This window comes from Populus trichocarpa, chromosome 7, assembly GCF_000002775.5.
Source record: "Populus trichocarpa isolate Nisqually-1 chromosome 7, P.trichocarpa_v4.1, whole genome shotgun sequence".
Classification (NCBI taxonomy): Eukaryota; Viridiplantae; Streptophyta; class Magnoliopsida; order Malpighiales; family Salicaceae; genus Populus; species Populus trichocarpa.
The window spans coordinates 2,783,528-2,807,482 of NC_037291.2; the positions used below are offsets into that span (position 1 = coordinate 2,783,528).

General features: G+C 31.8%; 4 protein-coding genes across 4 annotated transcripts; 2 read left to right on the plus strand and 2 right to left on the minus strand.

The window, feature by feature from the left end:
- Window positions 1–1,032: 1,032 nt before the first annotated feature.
- On the minus strand, window positions 1,033–3,776 carry LOC18101201 (putative B3 domain-containing protein At5g66980). Its single transcript, XM_024605264.2, has 4 exons — window positions 3,600–3,776; window positions 3,081–3,507; window positions 2,864–3,006; window positions 1,033–1,538 (listed from the first exon to the last, which is right to left on the minus strand). Exons 1-4 carry the CDS (start codon window positions 3,678–3,680, stop codon window positions 1,275–1,277), a joined length of 915 nt encoding a protein of 304 aa, XP_024461032.2. The 5' UTR covers window positions 3,681–3,776; the 3' UTR covers window positions 1,033–1,274.
- Window positions 3,777–6,520: 2,744 nt separating this feature from the next.
- Window positions 6,521–8,517, plus strand: LOC7473116 (60S ribosomal protein L10a-2). The gene is made up of 6 exons (XM_002310730.4): window positions 6,521–6,677; window positions 6,781–6,825; window positions 7,258–7,477; window positions 7,779–7,944; window positions 8,024–8,229; window positions 8,321–8,517. The coding sequence occupies exons 2-6, from the start codon at window positions 6,821–6,823 to the stop codon at window positions 8,372–8,374; spliced, it is 651 nt and encodes a 216-aa protein (XP_002310766.1). The 5' UTR covers window positions 6,521–6,677; window positions 6,781–6,820; the 3' UTR covers window positions 8,375–8,517.
- A 6-nt stretch (window positions 8,518–8,523) lies between these two features.
- LOC7477988 (B3 domain-containing protein At4g01580) lies at window positions 8,524–11,671 on the minus strand. The gene is made up of 4 exons (XM_024605671.1): window positions 11,567–11,671; window positions 10,988–11,414; window positions 10,788–10,852; window positions 8,524–8,577 (listed from the first exon to the last, which is right to left on the minus strand). The coding sequence occupies exons 1-4, from the start codon at window positions 11,669–11,671 to the stop codon at window positions 8,524–8,526; spliced, it is 651 nt and encodes a 216-aa protein (XP_024461439.1).
- A 3,251-nt stretch (window positions 11,672–14,922) lies between these two features.
- On the plus strand, window positions 14,923–16,378 carry LOC7477987 (exopolygalacturonase). Its single transcript, XM_002310729.1, has 4 exons — window positions 14,923–15,045; window positions 15,126–15,437; window positions 15,538–16,053; window positions 16,154–16,378. The coding sequence occupies exons 1-4, from the start codon at window positions 14,923–14,925 to the stop codon at window positions 16,376–16,378; spliced, it is 1,176 nt and encodes a 391-aa protein (XP_002310765.1).
- Window positions 16,379–23,955: the final 7,577 nt, after the last annotated feature.

A 23,955-nucleotide genomic window follows, 5' to 3' on the forward strand; every position in this document is an offset into this window, starting at 1 on the left:
CAAAAAGAAGCATAATAGCTAAAGCAGAAGTAAAATACCTTACTCTATCTAACTTGATTAGTAAAGTCCAATACTATAGAACAAAAATCTGAATCATCTACTGTGGAAAAGACAAGCTGGAAGGACGATAGACTTTGTGCTATGTGATCCTATAAAATATAAAATATAAACAAATTAAGAAAACGAATATGTGCTGTGCAAGAGTCAAGCCTGATCATCAGTCTGTTTTTCAATTGTTTAGCTCACCAAATCATCTCTAGGTTTCTTGATCAACTCACTAACTTCAGGATCCCTTCAAAAGAGAGATCAAGTTACGGTCAAACCGTGTAGAATTATTTATATAAAAAAAAAACTATTCATGCCTACCAAATGGTCTGGTTCAGACAAAGATTTGGTCTACTGCCTGGCTCATGGAATCCTGTTGGGCCTATTTATTATTATTAGTGGCATCATTTTAGTCCAAGCTAGTGTTCAATCTTCAGAAGTTGTGCAAAAGGCAGTAGTTACGTTTTCAGACGAGTTGCTCTAGACTTCTAGGTCCACACAGACTTGATGGCAAGTAACTTGTTATAAATTCACGTTAGCAGCATCAAATTTAGAAGCTTGTCCTCTTTCCATTGTCTGTTCATGACTGTATTAGCTGGAAAGGTGACCACAACTATCAACTGCAGCTTTTCAAGACTGATCAAACGGTTGCGTAAATGGTTTGCATAGCTTGATCAGTTAGGACTGTCAACATTTCAAGACTGTCCTTCCATTTTTCTGCCCTCGACTACAGTATCTTGGCATCGCTTATGGCAACAAAACACGATCAAACTTAAACTGCTTCGGTTCATCATCTTGTAGCAAATGATGAACTGTCTAGCATGGAATTATCACTTTTTAGCAGTGGTCGATCCTGCTGAAGAACGAAGCTGCTATGTCTAACCAGAACAGTCCAAGGTAGGACACTGGATTCATATGTAATACATGCCCTAGCATCCACTTTTTTTCCAATAGACAGCCCAAGGTCAAGGTAAGTGGAACAGACAGTTACAAAAATCTAGTTTAGGTATCAGCAACCAAAACTGCATTCAGAACAATGGATTGTGCTCACTATTTGATTAAGTAAAAACAAACCATCTTACCAAATGCTCAACAACTTTATAAGAAAAACATTCCTCAACTAAACCATGTTTTCCTTTAACCAGGAAAGCAGTACTGGTGCATAGCTTGCCTAACCTATTATGATAAAGGTCGGGCAAGCTGTCATGCTTTCAACTTCCAGCCATGTTTTAAGTTCTGGGACCCCGGCGAACAACTTGCACCTGTATTACATTGCATAAATTGCCTTTTGAGCATATAAATGTAAAAACGCACTGGTCTCTTGGTACCAACTTATTCATCCTGCAGAACTCAGAGAATCCACTAGTAAGCACTGTATAGCCGCTGTCCCAGAGACTGGTTTGCACAGGCCATAACTTCCCACTCTCATCGCGAAGTTTTATCTCTTTAGGCAATTCAATATTATTTTCTCGCAGGAATTTCTTAGGAATACGCTGCAGAAAGCAAGAACACAATAAGACATCTCATGCAGCGGTAATAAAAAAAAGGTCACCAAACAAGATTAAATTTTAAATGGCAAGACAATAACTAGGTCAAAAATAAAGGTATTAGAGAAGAATGTGCCATATAAGTCAGCGAAGACAATCTTACTAACAGCTGAGACAAAGTTTTGGGGGAAAAAAAAAGAGAGAAGGAGAAATTTCTCTGGAACAAGCAGTGACCATTTTTCAGAAGATTTCGGATCCTCTGCCAGCTAAGAGAGCAATATCTATTCAGATTTCTTGGATTTTGGCAGAGACAGTTTTTTGTCTTCAAGATGCATCCAGTTTTTACCTTTGCCGGATATCAAACTAGTGTTTCGTTTTCTGTTTTTATGGACTCCTTTTTCCCTAGTCCTTAAATTAAGTGTAAAAGGCAGGAAATCCAATTGGTTGAATTTTGAAATCCCCAGCAACAATTGCTGCTGTGCAATTGCTCCACGGATCTTAAAATGAGCAAACAACTCATGTTGAAACCCAAGTAAAGAGCAACCACATACAAGTTAACCAAATGCTAGTTGGATAATTAAAACCAGTAGAGTTGAGGGTTCGGTCCTGGCAGTTGCATCAATGAACTCCTAGAACAACTCATCACCTATGTAAAGATTTTAAAACTCTCTTGTCTTTCTAAAAGACAAACCTTATTTGACACAGACAAAGTACTTTCTAATTCAATATAGATGAACAATTTGAGCTATCATATTATATCAAATCAGGCACTAGGCCAAATTTGACTAAGAAACTGCAATGACTAATTTATGTTTCATTTAACATTGAAAGGCAGGCATCTAATTGACTCATAACTATATTAAAAACCCATAAAATTCAGACATTAAATCAGACAAATTCTAAATAAACAATGTGTCATAGTTATGCTTGGAACTTACAATTGCAATAGGGCTACACATATTTCCTTGCCCCTGCTTTGTTAAAAAAAAAGAATACTGAAGGCTAAAGCTAAACAATAGTACACGTTTTCTCTTTGTTTTGTTTTTATAATTAAGACCAAGCCATACAAACTTCCTAGTCATATGTTGTTTCTTGGGACCAATACACGCAAGTGAACCACAACAGACAACAGGGTACTTGTGATAGAATTTTCAACTTACTATTCCTTCAATTTCTATTTTAGAACCTCAAAGTAATTAGATATAGGCAAAATAACCACAGCTGTGCATCTAACAGTCATTCACAGAAAACAATTGGATTAAAATGAATTCCTGAGATTTTTTTTTTACTTTCTTTACCAATCTTGCAAGATACAAGATAAGAAAACTCACTGCAAATCGAGTAATTTTAGTAATATTCATAACAAAGCGTGGAACTTCACGAGGAACAGATGATGGTGCTTTAGCCCCCTTGCATTCTCCAAGTTTTGCTATCTTAGTTTCACTTGATTTAGGTCCACTTTTTCCAAACAAACCTATTAACACAAAAAACTTACATTAATAAAGAGGCAAAATCATGTCTACAAAAAATAATTTATCAAAAACTAACCCTGCGATCGAGTTATGCGAGGCTCAATGTTTGAATCTTTCTGCTTGCAACCAGTACTAGGCCTACTACCAATAAAATCTTCTTCTGTTTCTTGCTCCTCCTTCACATGAATGCTAAGCTTATTCTCTAAACCTCTACCTTCTTTCTTCAATCCATTATTCTTCAATCCATTATTCTTCAATCCATTATTACCATACAATTCAACTTCGAATTCAGAACTCCCATCATACTTAAAAATTAAGAAATCTCCATCAACTAAAGAATGATAACAAGCAAACTCTTTCCACCCATCTTTAATAACCCAGTCCCCTTCTCTTTTCACCAACCCTACTTGCCAAATCTTTGCATTCCCATCTTTAAGTGTAGCATTCTTCGGTAAAGCTTCATTCTTTCCATTAAATTGTATACCAAACGCAGGTGGTAAACTCTGCAAATATTGAGAAAGATTCAATTTTGATCAATACCCAATTGAGAAAACAAAAAACCCAGTTGAGAAGCATAGAGAAAGAGGGAAAGTACCAGTTGGCGGGAACTGAAATCTGAAAGGTAGACTTTGAAGAATTCGTTGGAAAAAGATACGTTTCTTTTAGGTTTCACCATTGTTTCCTTCTTCTTCTTCTTCTTTTTTCCCTAGTTGAAATAAAAAAAACCCCTCGGCAGTAATTCATATCTACAGCATCACCATCCTCGCTAGAGTTTCTTCTAAAATTAAGGAGAAAAGTATATATTTAATTAATTTGTTTTCTATTTCCTCAATAGAGTTGATTGTATTTTTTTTAATCTCTAAATTGCCCTTTTAAATTACTCTTTCCATTCTGTTTGTAGATGGTAAAATTATAAAATATTACTAGAAAGGAAGGATATTGTAGTGAAAAAACAATTAATTAAACCAATCCAAGGGCTAAGCTATTTTTATTTATTATTCTGATGAAAATTGTTGTCAATTAAAAAGTCATTTAAACAGTAAAAAAATAATGGTAATTGTGATACCAATACAATTAAGCTTCTTCTTTTTTACTGCAATTTCATTGTTCATAGATTTCCATGAGAAAATAATATTTCATATCTGGATTTGTCCAGCTACATGGAGAATACACTTTCATGCTGAATTTATTATTTAAATAAATAATAATAATAATTTTAATTGATATACATAATTTTTTAAAAAAATAATTACTTAATATGACTAAATTTATCCATGTGAATTTACATAAAAGTTACAGTAAGGATATGTTTAAAAGTGTTTCTGATTCTTAGTGTTTTTAGTTTGAAAAAATATTAAATTAATACTTTTTTAATATATTTTGATAATTTTAAACTTTTGATATGCTGATATAAAAAATTTTAAAAATAATCTAAAAATATTCATTTTAATATACTTTGAAGTAAAAAGCTATTTAAAAAAAAAAAACCATATCTCATAAGTATTGGATCCACACACACCATAAGAGAAAGTCGAAGGTAAAAATCTTATTTTTATAATATTTGAAAAAATATATTAGAAAATCAATTAATAGGTATCATAATCAATTTATGGTTATCTATTACAATTTCATCAAAAATTTCAAAAATATCAAAAAGAGTAATTTGTTTAATTAATATTTGTAGTATGAATTTTACAATGTAATGTATATTTTTAATATTAAATTAAATAAATTAACAAAAATAAAATGTTAGAAATTAATTGTTGACTTTAACATTTAGGGGTATAAAATTATATTGTAAAGTATATCATCATGTATTAAAGATACAAAATAAAAATAAATGCAAAATTAAAATGTGGACTTTAGAATAATCAGGTTTTAGCCTGAATTATAAATGTTTTTCAATTTCACCCTCTATAAATTTATAATCTTTCAAATTTGGTTCTTATTTTTTTAATTACTATTATTTTGTTTAGGATACTCTTTTTTTCAAATTTCATTCTCGGGTTTCTTTTTATCAAAGTTTATCATCATTTTTTTTGTTGCTATTTTTTTATTTTGCAAGATTTTTTATTAATATTTTTTTCATAATTTCATCATTCAAAATTAAATTGGTTAAGAATTAGACTTTTTTATTGAACTTGAGTCTAAGATTTCACAAGTTGCAAGTTTTAGAGATTAGATTAGGTCTAAAAAGTTTACTTGGGTTTGCTTGGTTTTTTTTTTTAAGCTGATGTTTTCTTATTTTTTAATCTTATTTTTAGTTTTGCTTTATTATTTTTTGTGTTTTCCTTCTATTGGGTTAGCTCCGGGTTAACGATCAAGATCACTAATTTTTAAGGTTTACGCAGGTTCACTTTTTTTCTGTTTTAAAATTGATTTATTTCAATTTCATTCTTCAAACTTTTTTTTCTATTTTTTTTCTATGAAATTATCTCAATCTTATACCTATGGTCATGAGGTTTTCAAGTTCATCCGATTTAATATGAATTGTTTTTAAATTGTTTTTTCAAAAAAAAAAGTTTCGCCTTATTTTTTATCATTTTATTTTATTTTGTTTTATTATTTTTTATGGTTTGCCTTATTTTAGGTTAGCCCCTTACATTTTGTTTTTCAATTTTATCTCTATCATTTTTTAATCTATAAATAGTCTATTAAATTACAAATGTTTTTCAATTTTATCATCCTATGAATTTATAATCTTTCAAATTTGATCTTTATTCTTTTAATTATTATTATTATGTTTAGGATAATTTTTATTTTATTTTTCAAATTTCATCATCCTGTGGTTTTTTCCTATTAAAATTTATCCTCATTCTTTTTGTTGCTATTTTTGTTGCTTTTGCAAGTCTTTTTATTAATATTTTTTTTCACGATTTCATGATTCAAAATTAAATTAATTGAGAATCAAACTTTTTAATTAAACCCGGATCTAAAATTTCACAAATTGCGTGTTTTAGATATTAGATCAGGTCTAAAAGGTTCGCTCGAGTTTGCTTGGTTTTTTTCCCTTTATTGCTAATGTTTTTTTTTTTAGTTTTGATTTATTATTTTTTGTGTTTGCCTTCTATTAGGTTAACTTTATGTTCACGATCAGGATCATTGATTTCAAAGGTTTACATGGATTCACTTTTTTTTCTGTTTTAAAATTAATTTATTTCAATTTTATTCTTCAAATTTATTTTTTCTATGAGATTATTTCAATGTTACATTCATGATAGTGAGGTTTTTGAATTCACCCGATTTAATATCTATTTTTTTTTAAATTCACCTTATAAAATTGAGTTATTTGATAATAAGAACAAATTGAGATTTAGTTTTTTTTATATATATTTTTTTTAGTTTAATTTTTTAATGTATTTTTTTTACATTCTTTAAATTATTAATTGAATTAGTAATTCGAGATTTGAATTTTTTTTATTTGAATAATGTTTTTAATATTGAAATTATTTTTTACCTTGCTCGCGACGGAACGATAGCAACAAATCAAGTATTTTATAAATGACCTAAGAGTATGGGCCTGGTCTATATTTTGTTTTCCTATACAGACAGTTCCAGTCCATTAAAAGTGGCTAGCTAGGGTTTTATTAGCTCCAAAGATCTCTCCAAGACATTTTGCACACTCTCTAGCCGTTACCTTCTCTTCTCCAAGTTCCTCCATTTTTGTTCTTTGGTGGGTTTTCTTTCGATTCAACAGCTTAGATTTGAGTTCAAGCATGGGTTCTTTCTTCTTCTTTTTTAGCTTTAATGTTTTTTTTTTCCTGTTGAATTTGCAGGACAAAACTCTGAAGAGGGTTGCTTTAAGAGGTTTCAATCATGAGGTATGCCTCAAAATCTTAGTTGTTTTCTTTTCATGTCATTTTGAAGGTTTCTTGATTTTTTCATGTTTTGGAAGTAATTTCATTATCACTGTTTTGTTTTCATGGATTGCAAGGAAATATGATGTGGGGTTATGGGTTCTTGGTTTTTGAAGAATTTTAGTATAATTTGAAAGGTTCTTTTGTTCATCTATATATTAAAATGGGAAATTTGTTTGGTTAGTTTTATATAATTGCTTTGTTTTTATATAATAAACTGAAGTTTTGATAATTTTCTGCCTGAACTTGTTCCCGATTGCTTTTACTTGACTGATTTCTCGGTTATGAAGCGTAAACTAGATTTTAAAAAAAATCACTTGAAACATCATTGGTTGAGCCAGGGAGTGATTGGTGTTACATTTCATGATATGAATGTTGTATATTTTGCTACTGCAGTAAGCTTGCAGGGGATACAATTCGCGAAGCTGTTACAACTATAAAAAATGGTGTGAATGAGAAGCCCCGCAAGTTCGTCCAGACCATCGAACTACAGATTGGATTGAAAAACTATGACCCCCAGAAGGACAAGAGGTTCAGCGGCTCTGTTAAGTTGCCGCACATACCGCGTCCCAAAATGAAGGTCTGCATGCTTGGAGATGCTCAGCATGTGGAGGAGGTAATTGTTCATTCCATTCATAATTATACATGGATTACAAGAAGTTCTTTAATCATTGATGAGGTTTCAGTTTTGGTTTCTATTTAATGTTCTCTGTTTTTGCTGCCAAAATAGCATATTTGACTTGTTCGTTTTCAAATCATGTTCCTATACTACGATAATCAGATGATTGTAGTTATGTCTTGTGCCTGCGAGATTTATTACTGGGGCCATTAAATGCTTTCTACAAACTTTGAGTCTGAATTTTTTTCACTTGTAATGGAATTTTTAATAGGATTAACTGTTTAATTTATATTTGCAGGCAACTTCTATAGGTTTGCAATGGATGGATGTTGAAGCATTGAAGAAGCTGAACAAGAACAAGAAATTGGTTAAGAAGCTTTCCAAGCAGTACCATGCCTTTTTGGCATCAGAGTCTGTCATCAAGCAGATTCCTCGACTTTTAGGCCCTGGTCTCAACAAGGCAGGCAAGTTTATTAAGAGTATTCACCGTCTTTTGGATATGGTAGTTTCTCATGGTTTCTGCCGATTTGTATGTGAGTGCAGGAAAGTTTCCTACCCTCGTGACTCACCAAGAGTCACTGGAGTCTAAAGTTAATGAGATCAAGGCAACGGTGAAGTTTCAATTAAAGAAAGTCCTTTGCATGGGTGTTGCTGTTGGTAACTGCGACATGGAGGATAAGCAGATCTTCCAGAATGTTCAAATGTCTGTGAACTTCCTGGTCTCCTTGTTGAAGAAAAACTGGCAAAATGTGAGTTTGTTCTTTTTAAACTTGTTGCAACTTCTTTCTAGCACCGTTGACTGTTTTCTGAACCTATTTTATGTCTTTTGCTGTGAATCAGGTGAAGTCGCTGCACCTAAAGAGTACCATGGGTACCCCAGTCCGCCTCTATTAAGCTAGTTCTAAACTACCGCTATGTTTTTGGAATGCTTAGAAATATCACCCCTTTCCTTAAATAACTTTATTGTTTTTTGAGAGATGAAATTATGTTCATGGATTTGTTCTTAATTTTTTTTTTAATGCTTAACCCTTAAATCAGACCTGTTATGTTGATAGCATTGCTTCCCTTGAAATGTTTAATGCCTGTGGGAAAGCCAACTGCAGAAAGAAAAACGCAAGTGTCAAACTTGCCTGAGATGAATCTGCCTTTGCTTTATATATAGATGGTAAAATAGGTAACTTGTTTCTTAATTTCAACGGTGGTTTTTGGGTCAAGCGTCGTATGTCTTAAAAATCAGCCGAAATAAGTTGTCTCTAGTCAGATAGCGTCGTATCTCCTGCAAGAACCCAGCGGTGATTCTCATGTCAAAAAGATCAAGATTTTATCAAAAAACGACCTGATTTCTTACAAAAAAGTGTTGTTTCCAATCCTGCGCCAGAGTTTACTCTCAAACCAAAGAATATTCATAAAAAAGGTCTTCAGAGAATCTTGCTTCTTATCTATTGAAGCACAAGCATCATAATTATCAGATTCGGGTGGTCATAAGCCAGAATCTCTTCTACGACATCTGAGCAAGACCTCCGAGCTCCCATCCTATTTTCAGCTATTAGATCGCATTCTTTAATCGGAGATAACAACATGGTTTTCGAGGCGGATCATGTATTTGATCTTAAGACGTTATTCATAACTTTTTGATAGCTGTGAGAAGGAATAAATAGACTTTCTGCTGCATTCATGGCAGCCTTAAATATTGAACACAGGCAACAATAACCTCCTGTACAATATTTGCCATACTGTAATATGTGAAGATGGTCAATAATTACTGAGATTTGAATCCAGCTACATTAACATAAATCCTCTAAAGATCATTAAAGCAATGTCAATTGTAAATTGTGTAAAAAAAAGAGCTTTTCAACAGCATTGTTGCATCAACCTTAAACAACAATTTCTTCCTATAAACCTTTCCGCAAGCTGCACAATTAGGAGAATCTGTGCTCATTATTCTTCTCATCCTGGAGAAGATTATTGATTTGAAGGCATTCGATCGAGCTCACATTCCATATTTTCTTCGAACCTAGCTCTTTTATAGTCATTGGAAATGTGAGATCGATTGTCAAGTAAAGAATTAGCTTGCAAAGCCGAGCACAAGTAACAAAACAGTACTAGACTGTTAATGTACGCAACACCAAGATTTAACAGACCAACCATAAGGATTTTTGACAAGTCCAAATCTCATTCTGCTTAGATTGAATTAGCAGATAATATTCTATTCTCTGAAAAATCAAACGAAATAAATTTGTCTCTCAATGAAACAAAGAGTACTCGGCTAGTCTTTGTTTTGTCCATATCCCTAGTCCTATAAAAAGCCAACACCATAGCTGATTCTATTCTCTTGCTAAGTATGGAGTTAACAGACTTAATGAGGTCATTGCCTGGTTTATCTACGCATAAAGTAGCATTGCAGATTGATCACGAGACTTAAGTTTGCGCAACAGACAAGGAAAGGAATCGAATCTGCAAGCCTGTGTGGAGATAATTCACTTTCGATAAAAAGAAAAATTTCTGTTTCTAGATTTGCTGCAGATTTTGACAGATAAAGACAACGGCTTTTTGAATACTGCAGAAGATCTGCATGAAAGCGTGTTTATAGCTTCTTAGTGTTGCAGGTGTGGTACATGTTACCATGATACAAAAAATCATGCCTCTTCATTTCTAATGCATGCCTATCCAAACTTAAGGGGAAACAAAGGTAAAGTAATAGGGTTGCAGTAAAGCCAAAATAAGATGCTTGCAAGTACAATCTTCTTCTTTTGCAACTTTCTCAGAAAGTCTTGTTGACAAGCTTTAGGAGCCAGGCACAGAAAAAGAAATTACAAGCATTATCTGGATATTATCTAGGGTTTATGTTTGTTTATTCGTTTTTTTTTTCCTGTAACAGTCAAAAGAAAAACTGATTAGCAACACGGTTCCACACAGAACAGGTCAAACAATACTAGAAAGCTTGCTTGATGTAGTTTTACTCTTCCTTTCTTTTAATGGCAGATTTTGTGGTACACTTCGCAGTCCATGTAAAGTAGAAACCAGGGCTGTCTCTGGCTGCACTCTGTACTAGAGGTTTCGCTTTGTCATGATACAGCAGATAATATTCTATTGCTTTGGATCAAAGATACAGTATTTGCCACTCGTTTTCATTTGGAAAAGATATCTAATCTTCCTTAATTTTAGGCGAGTTCTTATTGCTTTGAAATTACGATGAAAAAATGGGCTTTTTTTGGGGGGCCAACAACAAACAACCTTACTAATTTCAAAGTTTGAGAGGCAAGAAGTCACATGTTAAAGAGAGCTAGGTAAAATAACAGGAAATTACCAATGGTGTCCCACTTGGATGACATTTGTTTTCAGCAGGCCTTCCTCCATGATCACCTTCATATTCTGTTCGATAAAATGTCAAGTCAAAACTTAAACAGATACATGAGAAAGCAAGCAGATTAAGAATGTGACAGAAGCTACTTGTTTTTAAGCAAGAAAACTAGAAAGAGGAAAACAATGCAATGTGATTTATTTAACCTTCAGAATTTCTTGAACAACCTAGTTTTTCCTTCCCTTTGGTCCCCTTTCCTGTTTCTTGTGAGCCAGACGAAATGTCAATGAATTCAACAGAGGCATCATCATCATCATCATCTTCATGATCCTCAAGCTTATCTTCTTGATTACTCTCTGCAGCATCAGTGTTATTCCATGGATAGCCTACTTCCGTAAAACTCTTATCGATTATGAATACAGTGAACAGGGAGTTCCACTCGTGCTCAAAAACTAGGAAATCTCCGTAGTCAATAGAGTAATAAGCTATGAACATTTCCCAACCCTTTGCAAATGAAACTTCATCTTTATGTTTTAAGAACTCTACCTTCCATGTTGCAGCACTTGGAACTTTAATTACTGCTGATTTTGATAAACTTTCTCCATGCTTTCTCAAAAATCTTCGAGGAATCGCCTGTCAATAACAAAACAAAAAAGAAAGGAGGAGGGTGTTTTGAAGTTAGCTTCACTTGCGCACTGATTAGTACTTCAACAAAAAAACAAGTTGAAGAACAACAAGAAACAGAAGAAGGAAAGTTTATAGATTGGAAGGAAAAGAATGCTTACGATCTTCTGATTCTTCATAATATCACTAAGAATGATACGGATAAAATGTGTTTTTTTTGGTGTGAACAATGATCCATTGTTGTCTCTCTTGCTACAAGAAGCCATGTTTCCTCAGATGCAACAAATTAGAGAAAAGGAACAGAAAGGCTCGTGTATAGTGCTAAAACTGAGTTTTTGTATGTGTGGGAGTGTTTTGAGAGCTCTGTCAATTGTATTTCATTATTCTCCGAATAGTTTTCGTTAGGCCTTATTTAGGAGATGTTGTCTAACACATACTTTATATACTGGGAAGGAAAGGGGAGAAGAACAAGGGAGAATAACAGGTATGTACAAGAAGGGAAAGATATAAGAGTATCTTCAATAGAGTGGTGAATCTATCTTCTAAGACATTTTGTGATCAAGAAAGGTCCATCCCTCAGAATTTGTGATCTTTGTATGCCTCTTCACGTAATTAAGCACAGCATACATTGGTTCCCACCAGTTTAATGCATGGTTCTATGGTAGTGGATGGGCTTTTCTTGCATGTATGTTGCTGGATCTGATCTAAATGCAATCCCGTCGAAGATCCAAATGTTCAAATGCAGTAGATTTAAGGGTGCGTGTAAAATCCCAAGCAAAATTGCACTGTCTCAGGCACAAATGCAGCCAAGCCACAACCTTTCAGACTTTTTTGACTGTCAAAATGAAACATGGCCAGGTAATTAATGTTGCCCCAAAAAAGTGAGCTCGTTTTCAGTCAAAAAGAGCTTACCTCTAAATTCTTATATACCATCGAGGCAGAGAAAAGGAAGATGAGTTTTCAGCATCTGGCAATCTAACGTAACTGTCCAAATAGTTCTGCAAAAGTGATCCCCAAAAGACAATAAATTATATTAATGTGAATGGACAAACAAATTGTTGTCTGAAAATGGAGCATTAGCAGCTTAAGGGGTCCCATGTAATCATCACGAACAAACAATCAGCTCCAACATCAAGAGACCATCAAATCCAGGACATATCTTTGCGAATATCAACAGCTCAGTACCTCCACAGGCCACATTCTATTTCGTTTAGATGTTCAGTTATGAAATCTTTTGCCAAACTGCACAACGAGAATTTAAATACCATCGAAAACTTCCACTGTACTGAACAATAATGATGATGACAACAATACAAAACTGATCATAACAATGGAAGCCCTTTCATTAGCTAGTGAATATCAACGACAGCAATCCTTAAAAATCTAATAAAATAAAAGGAGATTTTTTCTATACACTGAACAAAATAGAATTTTGAATATCATCATTAGTGTAACAAACATAAACTGATCGATCAACACATCAGTGGAAACCCTTTTCCTAGCTAGTACTTTTTAAGCATGGTGCTACTACTAAAAATTGGATGCTCATTGGCAAAAGCAAACAGTCAGTATGAATGTCAAGAACATAAACAACATAAAAATCAATATCTGGAGTCTTATTCTGAATAGAGAAGTAAAATAATCTTCGGCTAGGATAACAACAAATTTCAACATAAGTTCAATTACCTTAATCAACTCAAAGACAGAGATAAATCATCTACTTTCAAATTATGAGCCGTACAAATGTCGTCCAACTAGAATGGAAGTTCTTCTATCTGAACATGCTTCTCCTTAAAATATCTCTTAGAAACCATGACTATTATATTATGCCATGAAGAAAAGAAAGAACGTAAATGGCCAATAAAGGGAAGATAATTTTGTTCAAATTAAAGGAGGAAGAACAAAAATTGCATAGCCGTGCAGTAAAAGGGAGGCAATCCTCCTAACTTAACCACTCTGAACCATCCAATTCTTTTTAAACTAAGAAGTCAGGTTAAGAGAATTTAATATTAACTTGCTAAATTGTATTTAATAATAATATTAAATAGTTTTTCATTGACTTGAATAAATGTTTTTAGGTTAGAAAAAAATTATTTATGACATATAGAGTAGCGTAGGCCAGCAAACTAGCAAAAACAAATAATGATGAATTACGTGGTTTCAATGTTAATATATAGATTCAAGGGAAAAAGTAAGGGTGTCTATCTGTATATGCAACCTTCAAACATGCAACGTGTTATTATCATAATAATTAATAGATTTATACCTCAATGAACACCCATGTTTTCCTCTAAAGATCTCAGCTTCGAACTTCTTCTTTATAATAATAATTAATAAAAAAAAATTCTCCAAATGCGAATGTTGTTATATGCAACAAAAAGTAAGAAAATTTGTGCCATTCCCAAAAGACATATATGCCAGCATTGCTGTCCAGTTTATTTTAAAAAAATCCCTTAACATGATGATCAGTGAGATGTGATGCGGGATTTCACTCGTATTATAAAGGAGAAGAAATAAGAAAAGAAGAGAGCTAAGCCTGAGTTGCAGTGAAGGATCCAAATTCGAAGAACTTCCTCATGAAACAAACAAAAACTAGTGCTGTTAAGATTGAAAGTCTCTCACAAATTTCTTTCCCCTAAAGATAGAAAAGACCACAGATTGCATAGGCTGTTGGGCTGTATGCAGTTTAACTTTTGCTTAAACTTTTGGTGTCATTGCCTTCATATTTATGCTATATCAATTTCACATTATCTAATTTCCAAAAATAGCTTGATGGAGTAACAAAAACTAAACCTAACAAACATTTGTGTTAAACACATGTATAAAGCCTTGCTTTTAATTGATACATAGGATTGATTTCACAGTACAGTGTTGTAGTATCTAGGTTCTTAATGCACGATGATCTCTACGCTAGAATTAAGGTGTAAAATTGATTCGCATCTTCTAAGTATGGTATTTCTATCCTCATGATCTTTCACAGCTCATTCTAACATTTTGTTATTTTCATAACAGCCACAGTTTCTGTTTTCATACTCCATGTTACCAACCATGCACAGACAACCCAGGTGCAACCAATCTCTATATACGTACTAAATATCCAGGTCTGGCTATAAAGTATTGAAGAGGGAGAGCTTCGATGTAATTAATGAATTTAATGGCAGAGAACATGATGCAACAACAATTGGTTACAAGTTTTTCTTAGAAAACTCTACTGTCACTTTGTTTCCCTGTAATTAGTCTTAGTTTTATATTCCCAGATAGGATTTTCCTGCCCTAATCTAAAAATAAAAGGGAATGTTCGTACGAGTTAGTTTGCCAAGCTGTGTGAGTTTTGCAGTTGAGAGAAATCTAATAATAGAAACCATATGAATTCGTTGCCGGAAAAAATATGATTGGTGTTTGTTTTCCTCAATGCTCTATAAAAAGCTCCATAGAATATTATAATCATTTCATTTTCGATCCAAACAAATTTGCAGAATACAGAAGGAGGTGGAAGAAATTGACGTCCCAAGGAAAAATGGGCTTGAAAGTTAATGTCTCGGCAATCTTTTTGTTGCTATTCTTGACATCTACTGATGTTAAAGCCGAAAATGTTGTCTTCGATGTGACAAAATATGGTGACGAGGAAGATATTAGCAAGGTAAGTATTTAGCAATACAATGTTTAATTTACCAGATTGTCTTGGTTGAGATATTTTGCATTTTCTTTTACCCTCTTCAGGCCTTCAAAAGTGCATGGGAAGATGCTTGTGCATCAACAAGTCCGAGTAAAGTCTTGATTCCGAGAGGGACATACTTGTTAGGCCCAGTGATTATATCAGGGCCTTGCAAGGCTGCAATTGAGCTTCAAGTTAAAGGCAAATTACAGGCGCCGGTAGACATGAGAGAATTCGAAGGGTTTAGCAGCTGGATTACTCTCAATTATGTTGATCAGTTTACTTTGACTGGTGGTGGAACTTTTGATGGCCAAGGAAAATCGGCATCGAATCAAAACAACTGTGGAAAGGATAAACATTGCAAGCTACCCCCCGTCGTAAGTTTAATTTCTTTTATGTTATGGTGATTAGTAAATGATCGAAATGAAAAATTAAATTTCTTAATTTTGTGTTGTTTTTGTTTGCTTGATCGACCAGAGTTTGAAGTTCAATTTCATCACCAACGGAATAGTCCACGATATAACATCCACGGACAGCAAGTACTTTCATGCTCATCTCTTGGGGTGCAAAAACCTCACTTTCCAACATTTTACAATCACTGCACATGATGAGAGCCTGAACACAGATGGAATCCATATTGGACGATCAAAAGACATCAAGATTATCGATTCAGACATTGGAACGGGAGATGATTGTATTTCCCTCGGCCATGGCAGTAGACAAATTACAATCGAAGGAGTAACATGCGCACCAGGTCACGGCATCAGCATTGGAAGTTTAGGGAAATCCCAGAATGAAGAATCTGTGTCTGGAATCTTTGTTAAGAACTGCACCATCTCCAATACCCAAAATGGTGTGAGAATTAAATCTTGGCCTGCGTTATTTGGTGGCTCAGCGTCTGATATACATTTCGAAGATATTATCATGAAGAACGTCAGCAATCCTATTGTCATAGATCAAGTATACTGTCCATGGAATGAATGCAATAGAAAGGTACTGATTAATTTGTTAATTACAGAAAGAAAGAAATCTCTCAAAACTAAGGATACTAATAGAATCTTATCATATATGGTTTTTCATTTCTTACTTACAGTCTGCATCAAAAGTAAGCATCAAGAATGTGAGCTTCAAGAATATAAGAGGCACATCTAGGACTCCCGTGGCTGTTCAGCTTTCCTGTAGCAAGGACATCCCATGCGACGAAGTGGAGGTTGCTGATATTGACCTCAAATACACCGGAAGTGAGGGTCCAGCTAAATTCCAATGCTCTAATGTTCAACCTAAATTTCATGGGAAAATAAACCCATCAAAATGTTGATGCGCAGAATATTGTGAGCAATTAAATGGGTTTAAAGATGAAAGAAAAACTTAGGGAATTTGTATCAAGATTGACTCATGAGCAATAATGGAAAGTAGTATATCTCTTCTTATGGGATATTACTTTCTTCTTCTTTTTTATTTTTTCTGATTTAGGATTTTTAGGGTTTCTTAATAGCCTTAAAACACAATATCCCATAAAACTAAAAGGATCTCACAGTAAAGATGGCACTCGTATATTTAATGGACATGTTATGAGTAATTAATTACACACACACACACACACACACACACACACACATACATATATATATATATATATATATTAACAGATACATCTACATGAAAAGAATGAAGATATTAAAAAAAGAAAATATATATAAAATGTATTTTTTTGACACGACTGTCACTCTTGATGAATATAGACAGTCGTGTCAAAAAAAATACATTTTATATATATTTTCTTTTTTCAATACCTTGATTCTTTTCATGTAGATGTATCTGTTAATATATATATATATATATATATATATATATATATATATATATATATATATATATATATATCATTAAATTCCAATGGTTCCATAAGAAATTTATTTTTCAAGAAAACAAAAATTATATGATTTATATATTATGAAATGGTTCTAGGATCAACAATGAGCAATATTTCATATTTAAAGTATACAATTTTTGCATGAAAAATATTGTTATCAATTTTGCTTGTGTTGATATATACATACGATATTTTCAATTGGTAAAGCATAAAGTTAAGATATTAGAGTTAAATAAAAAGAAAATATCAATATATGACACAATCACATAAAATGAGGAGATGGGTTTTTATTTTTCTTTGTAATATAAACAATTTTTTTCCAAATTAAACTTATCTTGGATATTTAGTTTATAATCTTATTATTTTTTCATTTATTCTTATTACTGAAACTTTATTTTTAGGGCATCGTTTTTCTTTTCTTTAAAACAATATACTTTTGAACTTTTTCATTACTGTTTCATGAGCCATTTTAATTAAACTCCATTATCTCCACTCCAAATAATCATAGCCTTTTAAAATCCATATGTAACACTACTAGAAAATTGTTAAATACTAACAAAAATATCAATGGAAATAATATCATTGGTAAATTATAGTGATAATTACTGATGGAACATAACGTTGCTATTTCTCTCGGTATTCACCGAAAAAAATCTTCCGTAAGTGAATACCCCAATGGAATTACAGTTGAAAATTAAGAAATGAAAAACTAAAAAAAATATAAAAATGACGTGTTATTATTTCAGATGGAATTACAAATCAAATATGCCCGTTGCCAATACTCATCGGTGAATCCGTTTGTAAAATTTAAGTTATAACCTAACAGTTAATCCCCCATCTCCCCCTCCCCATTTATTCTTCTCCTTCCTTTTTATCCTATAGAAACAACACATAGCACCCTTGCTCCTCTCATTTTGTCACAAACCAAGCTCTCATTATCACAAATTCGGCCATCCCAACACTCAGTCTGTCAGTATTTCTGTTTTGGTTCAATTTTTTTTTAAGATTCGCCACATCAAGTAAGCAAAACTACCTCTTTTTTTTGTTGTAACCCATTTTACAAATGTTATTTTTTTGGCATTTTTATGTAATGTATGTAGTTTGATTATGTGTTTACTTGTTTTATAACCATTTCCTATAGAAACTTGTTGTAAGAATGTATTATTTGTACATGTTAGGGTTTGTTTGAGGTTTTGAAAAGTTATATTTGTTTGTCATTTGATGAAATTGAGTTTGATTTTGTAACTTGGGTGTTTTATAATGGAATAAGTAATGACTTATTAATGGGCAAGTTTCACATTTAATCAATTTTATTGTTAAGTTGAAAATTTCAGTAAATTTGAAGGAATTTGAATTTTTAAAGAAAATTGATAATGATTTAAGGGTATTATCAAAATAGAAGGAATAAGTTTGATTTAAAATAATGATAACTAATTAGTTGGATATCAATAATTTGTTTAGTTCATATTATTAATTAATACATGTTGTCATCAATATTCTATATAGGTTTTATATAAGTAATAGATAATTTTTCGTGGATATATCGAGTTTCTCCTGAAAGTTTACGCATGATGGATTATTATAATGGTATTACAAGTTTTATTAATTACACACTATCTAATCCAAAAAACATTAGTGAATGAGGTATTAAATGTCCATGTAAAAGGTGTAAAAATAAAAAGTTTCTCAATCTAGATGTTGTTACAATGCATCTTCTATATAAAAAAAGGTTTATGAAAAAATACTTGTATTGGTTTGCACACGGAGAATGATTATAGATGCAATGTGAATGAGTCAGGATTATGCAGGGGAATGTTCAATCATAGATTAAGAACTAAATAAGGATGCAGTCAGGTTTTTTGATCTTTTGAAAGATTCTGATGAACAATTATGGGATGGGTGCACAAATCACAATAAATCATCGGTTGTTGCACAAGTGTTCACCATCAAATCAGATTATGGGCTGAGTAAGGCCATTTATGCAAAATCATTGAATGGGCGAGAAGCATTTTACTTTAAAAAAAATAAGTTGAAAGAGAACTTCTATGTTGCTATATGCATGATGAAACACCCTAGCCTAGGATACCAAAAAATTGACATGTTTTTAAAATTTTACATGTTGTACTACCTTAAAAAGATTTAATCGAGTGTAGAACATATAGGCATGCTTGGTATAAACCCAAAACCGGTAGGGGAAGGACTTTTGTTTCATATAGAAAATTGAGATACTTCTCAATCACTCTTAGATTGCAAAAGTTATTCATGTCTTTAAAGAATGTTGAACATATGACATGACATCAATCACATGATGTATTGGATGGACTCATGGTGCATCCTCCCGATGGTGAAGCCTAGAAGTAGTTTGATGTAGTTGGGCTTGCAATAACAGGTGATTTTGGACAACCAGGTGTGAGTCTGTCATAACTAGATGAGAATATGCCCTAGACAGATTACATGAATGGCCTAACGAATATATTTATGGACTAGTGAGATATGTTTAAGCCCAAGAGAAGATTTGGTCGTGATAAACCAGAATAATGGTTTAAAAGAGCCATAACTTTTAATTTAACTGTTGGATCGTGCTAAAATGTTTACAAGAGTTTCCAAAGGCTATTTTTCTAAAATTAGTGATAAAATTGCTATTATAATCGTAAGATCTTTTAATTTTAAAAATCTCGCTCTAGGACCCTGGTTTTGGCAGTTTTTGTGACTTTCCTTGTTATTTTTGGATTTCATGCTTCTTTCCTTGGAAATTTTGGGTTTTTATTTTGTTTCCTAGTTGAGGTAGGGTTTCTAACCTATTTAAGACTTTGTAAACCTCCTTGAGGATTATTAATCTTAAGAAAATAAAACCTGCGAACTTGGGGTTCACATCGGCAACCCCTTTCACTCATTAAAATTCATGTGTTTTTTCTTTGTTTGTTGTTTTCTTTAGCTTCTACCTACATCACAGTTTAGTAGGGTGCATCCTTAGTTTTCAATGGAACCACAAAATATTGTGTTAGGTTATGTACAAACATATTCAATCCATTCGAGTTATCTGTTACATCTTATTCTTGTTGGTCAATAAAACTCATGGTTTACAACTTGTCATCAGGGATGTGTATGAGTCTTGAGTTCATGTTCTTACCTATGTCATACCCGGTCCTAATAGTCTAGGTAGGAATATAGATGTTTGCCTTTGATCGTTGATTGATAAGTTGAATCAATTATGGTCATCCGGGACTTTAATGTATGATGTCTCGAGCAAACAAAATTTTCAGATGAAAGCAACTTTAGTGTGGACTATCAATCATTTTCTTATATATAAAATGGTTTTTAGTTGGAGCACATAAGAAAAATTAGCATATTCTAATAGGAGCATTGTTGATTCTTCTGGCAGTGCTTCTAATGACCATGAGTCGCTAGGTGCAGACCATGACTAGGCACCCGAGGCACAGGCACCATCTCTCAACACATGCTCATCGAGTGCGAGGCCGCCTCACAGAAAGGGTGTCCTTTTTTTAGCAAGATGTGTACACTGAGAAGTACATTTCTCGATGGAAGCCCAATCACGGCATATAAGTTTGTTTTCTTTTCCTACACGATTAAAAAAAAATTATGAATAATTTTTGAATAATTAATTTCAATGAACGAATGAAATTTAAGGTTTACAACTATGAAGGTTGCTCGCACCATAACATTAACAATGAAATAATCGATGGAAGTGCCCTTGTTTTAGTGGAGTTAGGTTTCCAAAAATCTTGAATGGAGGCTTGTAATTGATGCTTGGTTCGCAAAGTTCAAGGTTAATATATACATAAATATTTATTATTATTTAATTTAATCAGTTTTTTAATTTTAATAAACTAATTATTTTATAAAATGAACTTGCAATGAGAAATTTTACTGGGAGGAGACTAACAATATTATTATCATGAGGGTGTGGGAGAATCACAACGCCATTAGATAAGATTGAATTCAAAATATAATATTTTTTTGAATGTTCAAATTTTATTTTTTATCTTCTTAACAAATAATTTATTTCTACGTACCAAGTTGTATGATTTCTTGTACGAGGCATAAAAAAATAAAGAAATATGCAAAAGAAAAAGGTCTTTCAGGCTGGGAAGATGTTTTTGTACGGTGGGATTTGAAACCTCCGCACATCTTGAAGGTTATCTAAGACACTTATATCCAGCATATGAAGTTTAAGCGTTTCATGCGATGGCCATAGTTTGGTGTAGAGAACCGGAACAAAGAGATTCATGGTACGATTACTATGTACACTGGTGGATCTATTCTATTCGTTAACATGCAAAATAGATGATAAGATATATATATATATATATATATATATATATATATATATATATATATATATAACTTGTTGTATTACATGAAAATATTTAACTAACAGTAGCTTTTTTTTACAGGTTACGGTTCTTGGATGTGATCCAAGACCTTTAGAGCTTTTGTTGAAACTCATATGTGAAATGAGAATCGTCAGAAAAGGGTGCAACAACTCGTAGATAGTTGAGTTTAGAAGTTCATGGTAAGTTGGATTACAACCATTGTTTTCTTAAGTTATTATTTTTTAAATTTTGCTGACTTGTTTTTTTTCAAGAAACATACAACACCTAATTGCATGAGAGATATTAGGAGAATCCTTCGACCCATCTAAAATTCAATCCGGATTTATCGTTGGAGGCTAAATCATCTGATGGACCCGATAGAAATTAGGTTTACAATATCTCAAACACTACAACCAAGGATACGCGGACAGACCAAAGTGTATCGACCGTTGGTTCCTCACAATCAAGTTTGAGCCAATAATCTCCAGTTGTCCAGGCAATTTGTACGAGAACAAATTAAAGCTTAGACAACCTGACTTAGTGATGAGATGGCCCAACTTAGGTGTGAGATGTTCGACCTGAGGGATAAAGTGAATGTACTAAGGCCCTTGGAAAGTTTATAAGACTTTGTCATTGTCATTTACAAACAGAATTATTGATGGACTAAGGCCCTTGGAAAGTTCCAGAGATTTTGAAAAAAAAATTACATGACTTACCACTGACAATATGTAAATCTCTGTCAAAATTATGCATTATACTACAGATGGAATTACCAATGTTATATTTTGTCGTTAATATATCATAATCTCTGATGGATTTATCGACATAATTATGTTGGTAATTTTTTTTATTTGGTGTTCTTTTTTCATATGTAAATCCATCGGTGAATATATTATCGAAAAAATAACTAATATAATATAAATCACTGACAATATATTTTCTTATGACTAATTACTGTCCATGATTCTGTCGGTATATTTTTTTCTGATAGAATGAGTGTTTGAATACTGATGAAGTATTTGTCAATATTATGCAATATTCTGGTAGTGTGAAGAAACATGTAATAATGAAATCTTAAAAACTTATCTATTGAAAAACATACAAACAAATTTTTTATTTAATAAATAAACTATAGATGTGTGAATTCTCATAATATCATATTTTTATCGTTTTAAGAAAATTAAATAAAAATGAAGTTTTATTGCCATTGATATGCAACTTTTTTTTATGCATTAATTCCCCATTAATATAATAAATATATTTTTAAATACAATACATTATAAATTGAAACAATATAATATTTGTGCGGAAATGATAATTTTTAATTTATTAACCAAATTATAAAAAATAAAAAATCTATAATAAATTTTTAGGAAAATCCTAAAAACCTATATGTATATATGAAGCACTAATTTTTTTTCAAATAAATTGATTTATTTTGTTGTAACAAACATTATAAAATTATAAATAAGAGAATAAAAATATTGCCTCATAATGGTTCCTGGCCATTATATTACGAAAAAAAAACTACCCAAGTTTGTATTGTATAAGAATCATCAACACATACTAGTCACCACTAGTCTCTCAACTCGTGCTATGTCACTAGTTGTATATTTTGTTTTCAATTAAAAAAAATGGATATACAGGCTTTACTGACATATTTTTTTATATAAAAAAACTAGAAATGTAAATCAAAAACTCATCCAAGCATTTGATTAAATAAATCAAGAATTATCTATGTAAATAAATAAATAAATCATTAAAGATAATTAAAAATAAAATTGCAAAAATTAAGAGACAAATGTAGATTAAGATATTTGATCTCGCAACATTGGATATTTACTCGGTTGTTTTTACCAAATTTGTTTATCAAAATAAAATCTTTATTCAATCAAACGATAATAGAAAAAGACAAAAACATGAAATTGATTTAATAAAACAAAAGGAAAAAAAATATTATGCAAAACTGCTCACCTTATAAATATCATCTAAAAATAAATATTTTTTATTTTTAAAAATAAATTTATAGAAAAAAAACATATCAAAATAATATTTATAGATGAATCACAATGATATTTTAAAAAGTCAAACACGTACAAAATAACTAAGAAAAAGACCTCTATTGAAAAGAGGTTAAATAACAAAAAAAAATAATAGAGAATGGAAATTAATTGAAATATAAATTAAACAATTATTTTGAAAAAAAAAGACATATTAAAAAAAAGACATCAATAAAAAATACCAAAAGCAAAAATAAATAAATAATAAATGACTTGGGTTATAGGCCCAATCCTTTTTAAAAAATAGTGTCCAACGATGTAATCATAAAAGAAAATGAGTAAAAAAAAAGATATTAACACTGAAGGATTAAATCAAGAAAAAATTAATTACATAAAAAATATCTAAAATGAAAAAATTGCAATTAAAAAATAAGGGTAAAAATCAAAATAAAAAAAATAAATTAGAGAGCAACCAAATTTTTTTCTATTGGAGAGTTAAATTGAAAAGAAAAATAACTTTAACAAAATAAAAATAAAACAAGAAAAAGAACCAAATTAAAAAAAAATACACCATAAACTTTGATTGAATAATGAAATTGAAAGTCAATGAAATGTAAACAAAAGGGTTAAGGAGAAAATTAAAAACCAAAAAAATAAGGGTCAAATTAAAAGAAATACTATATTGAAA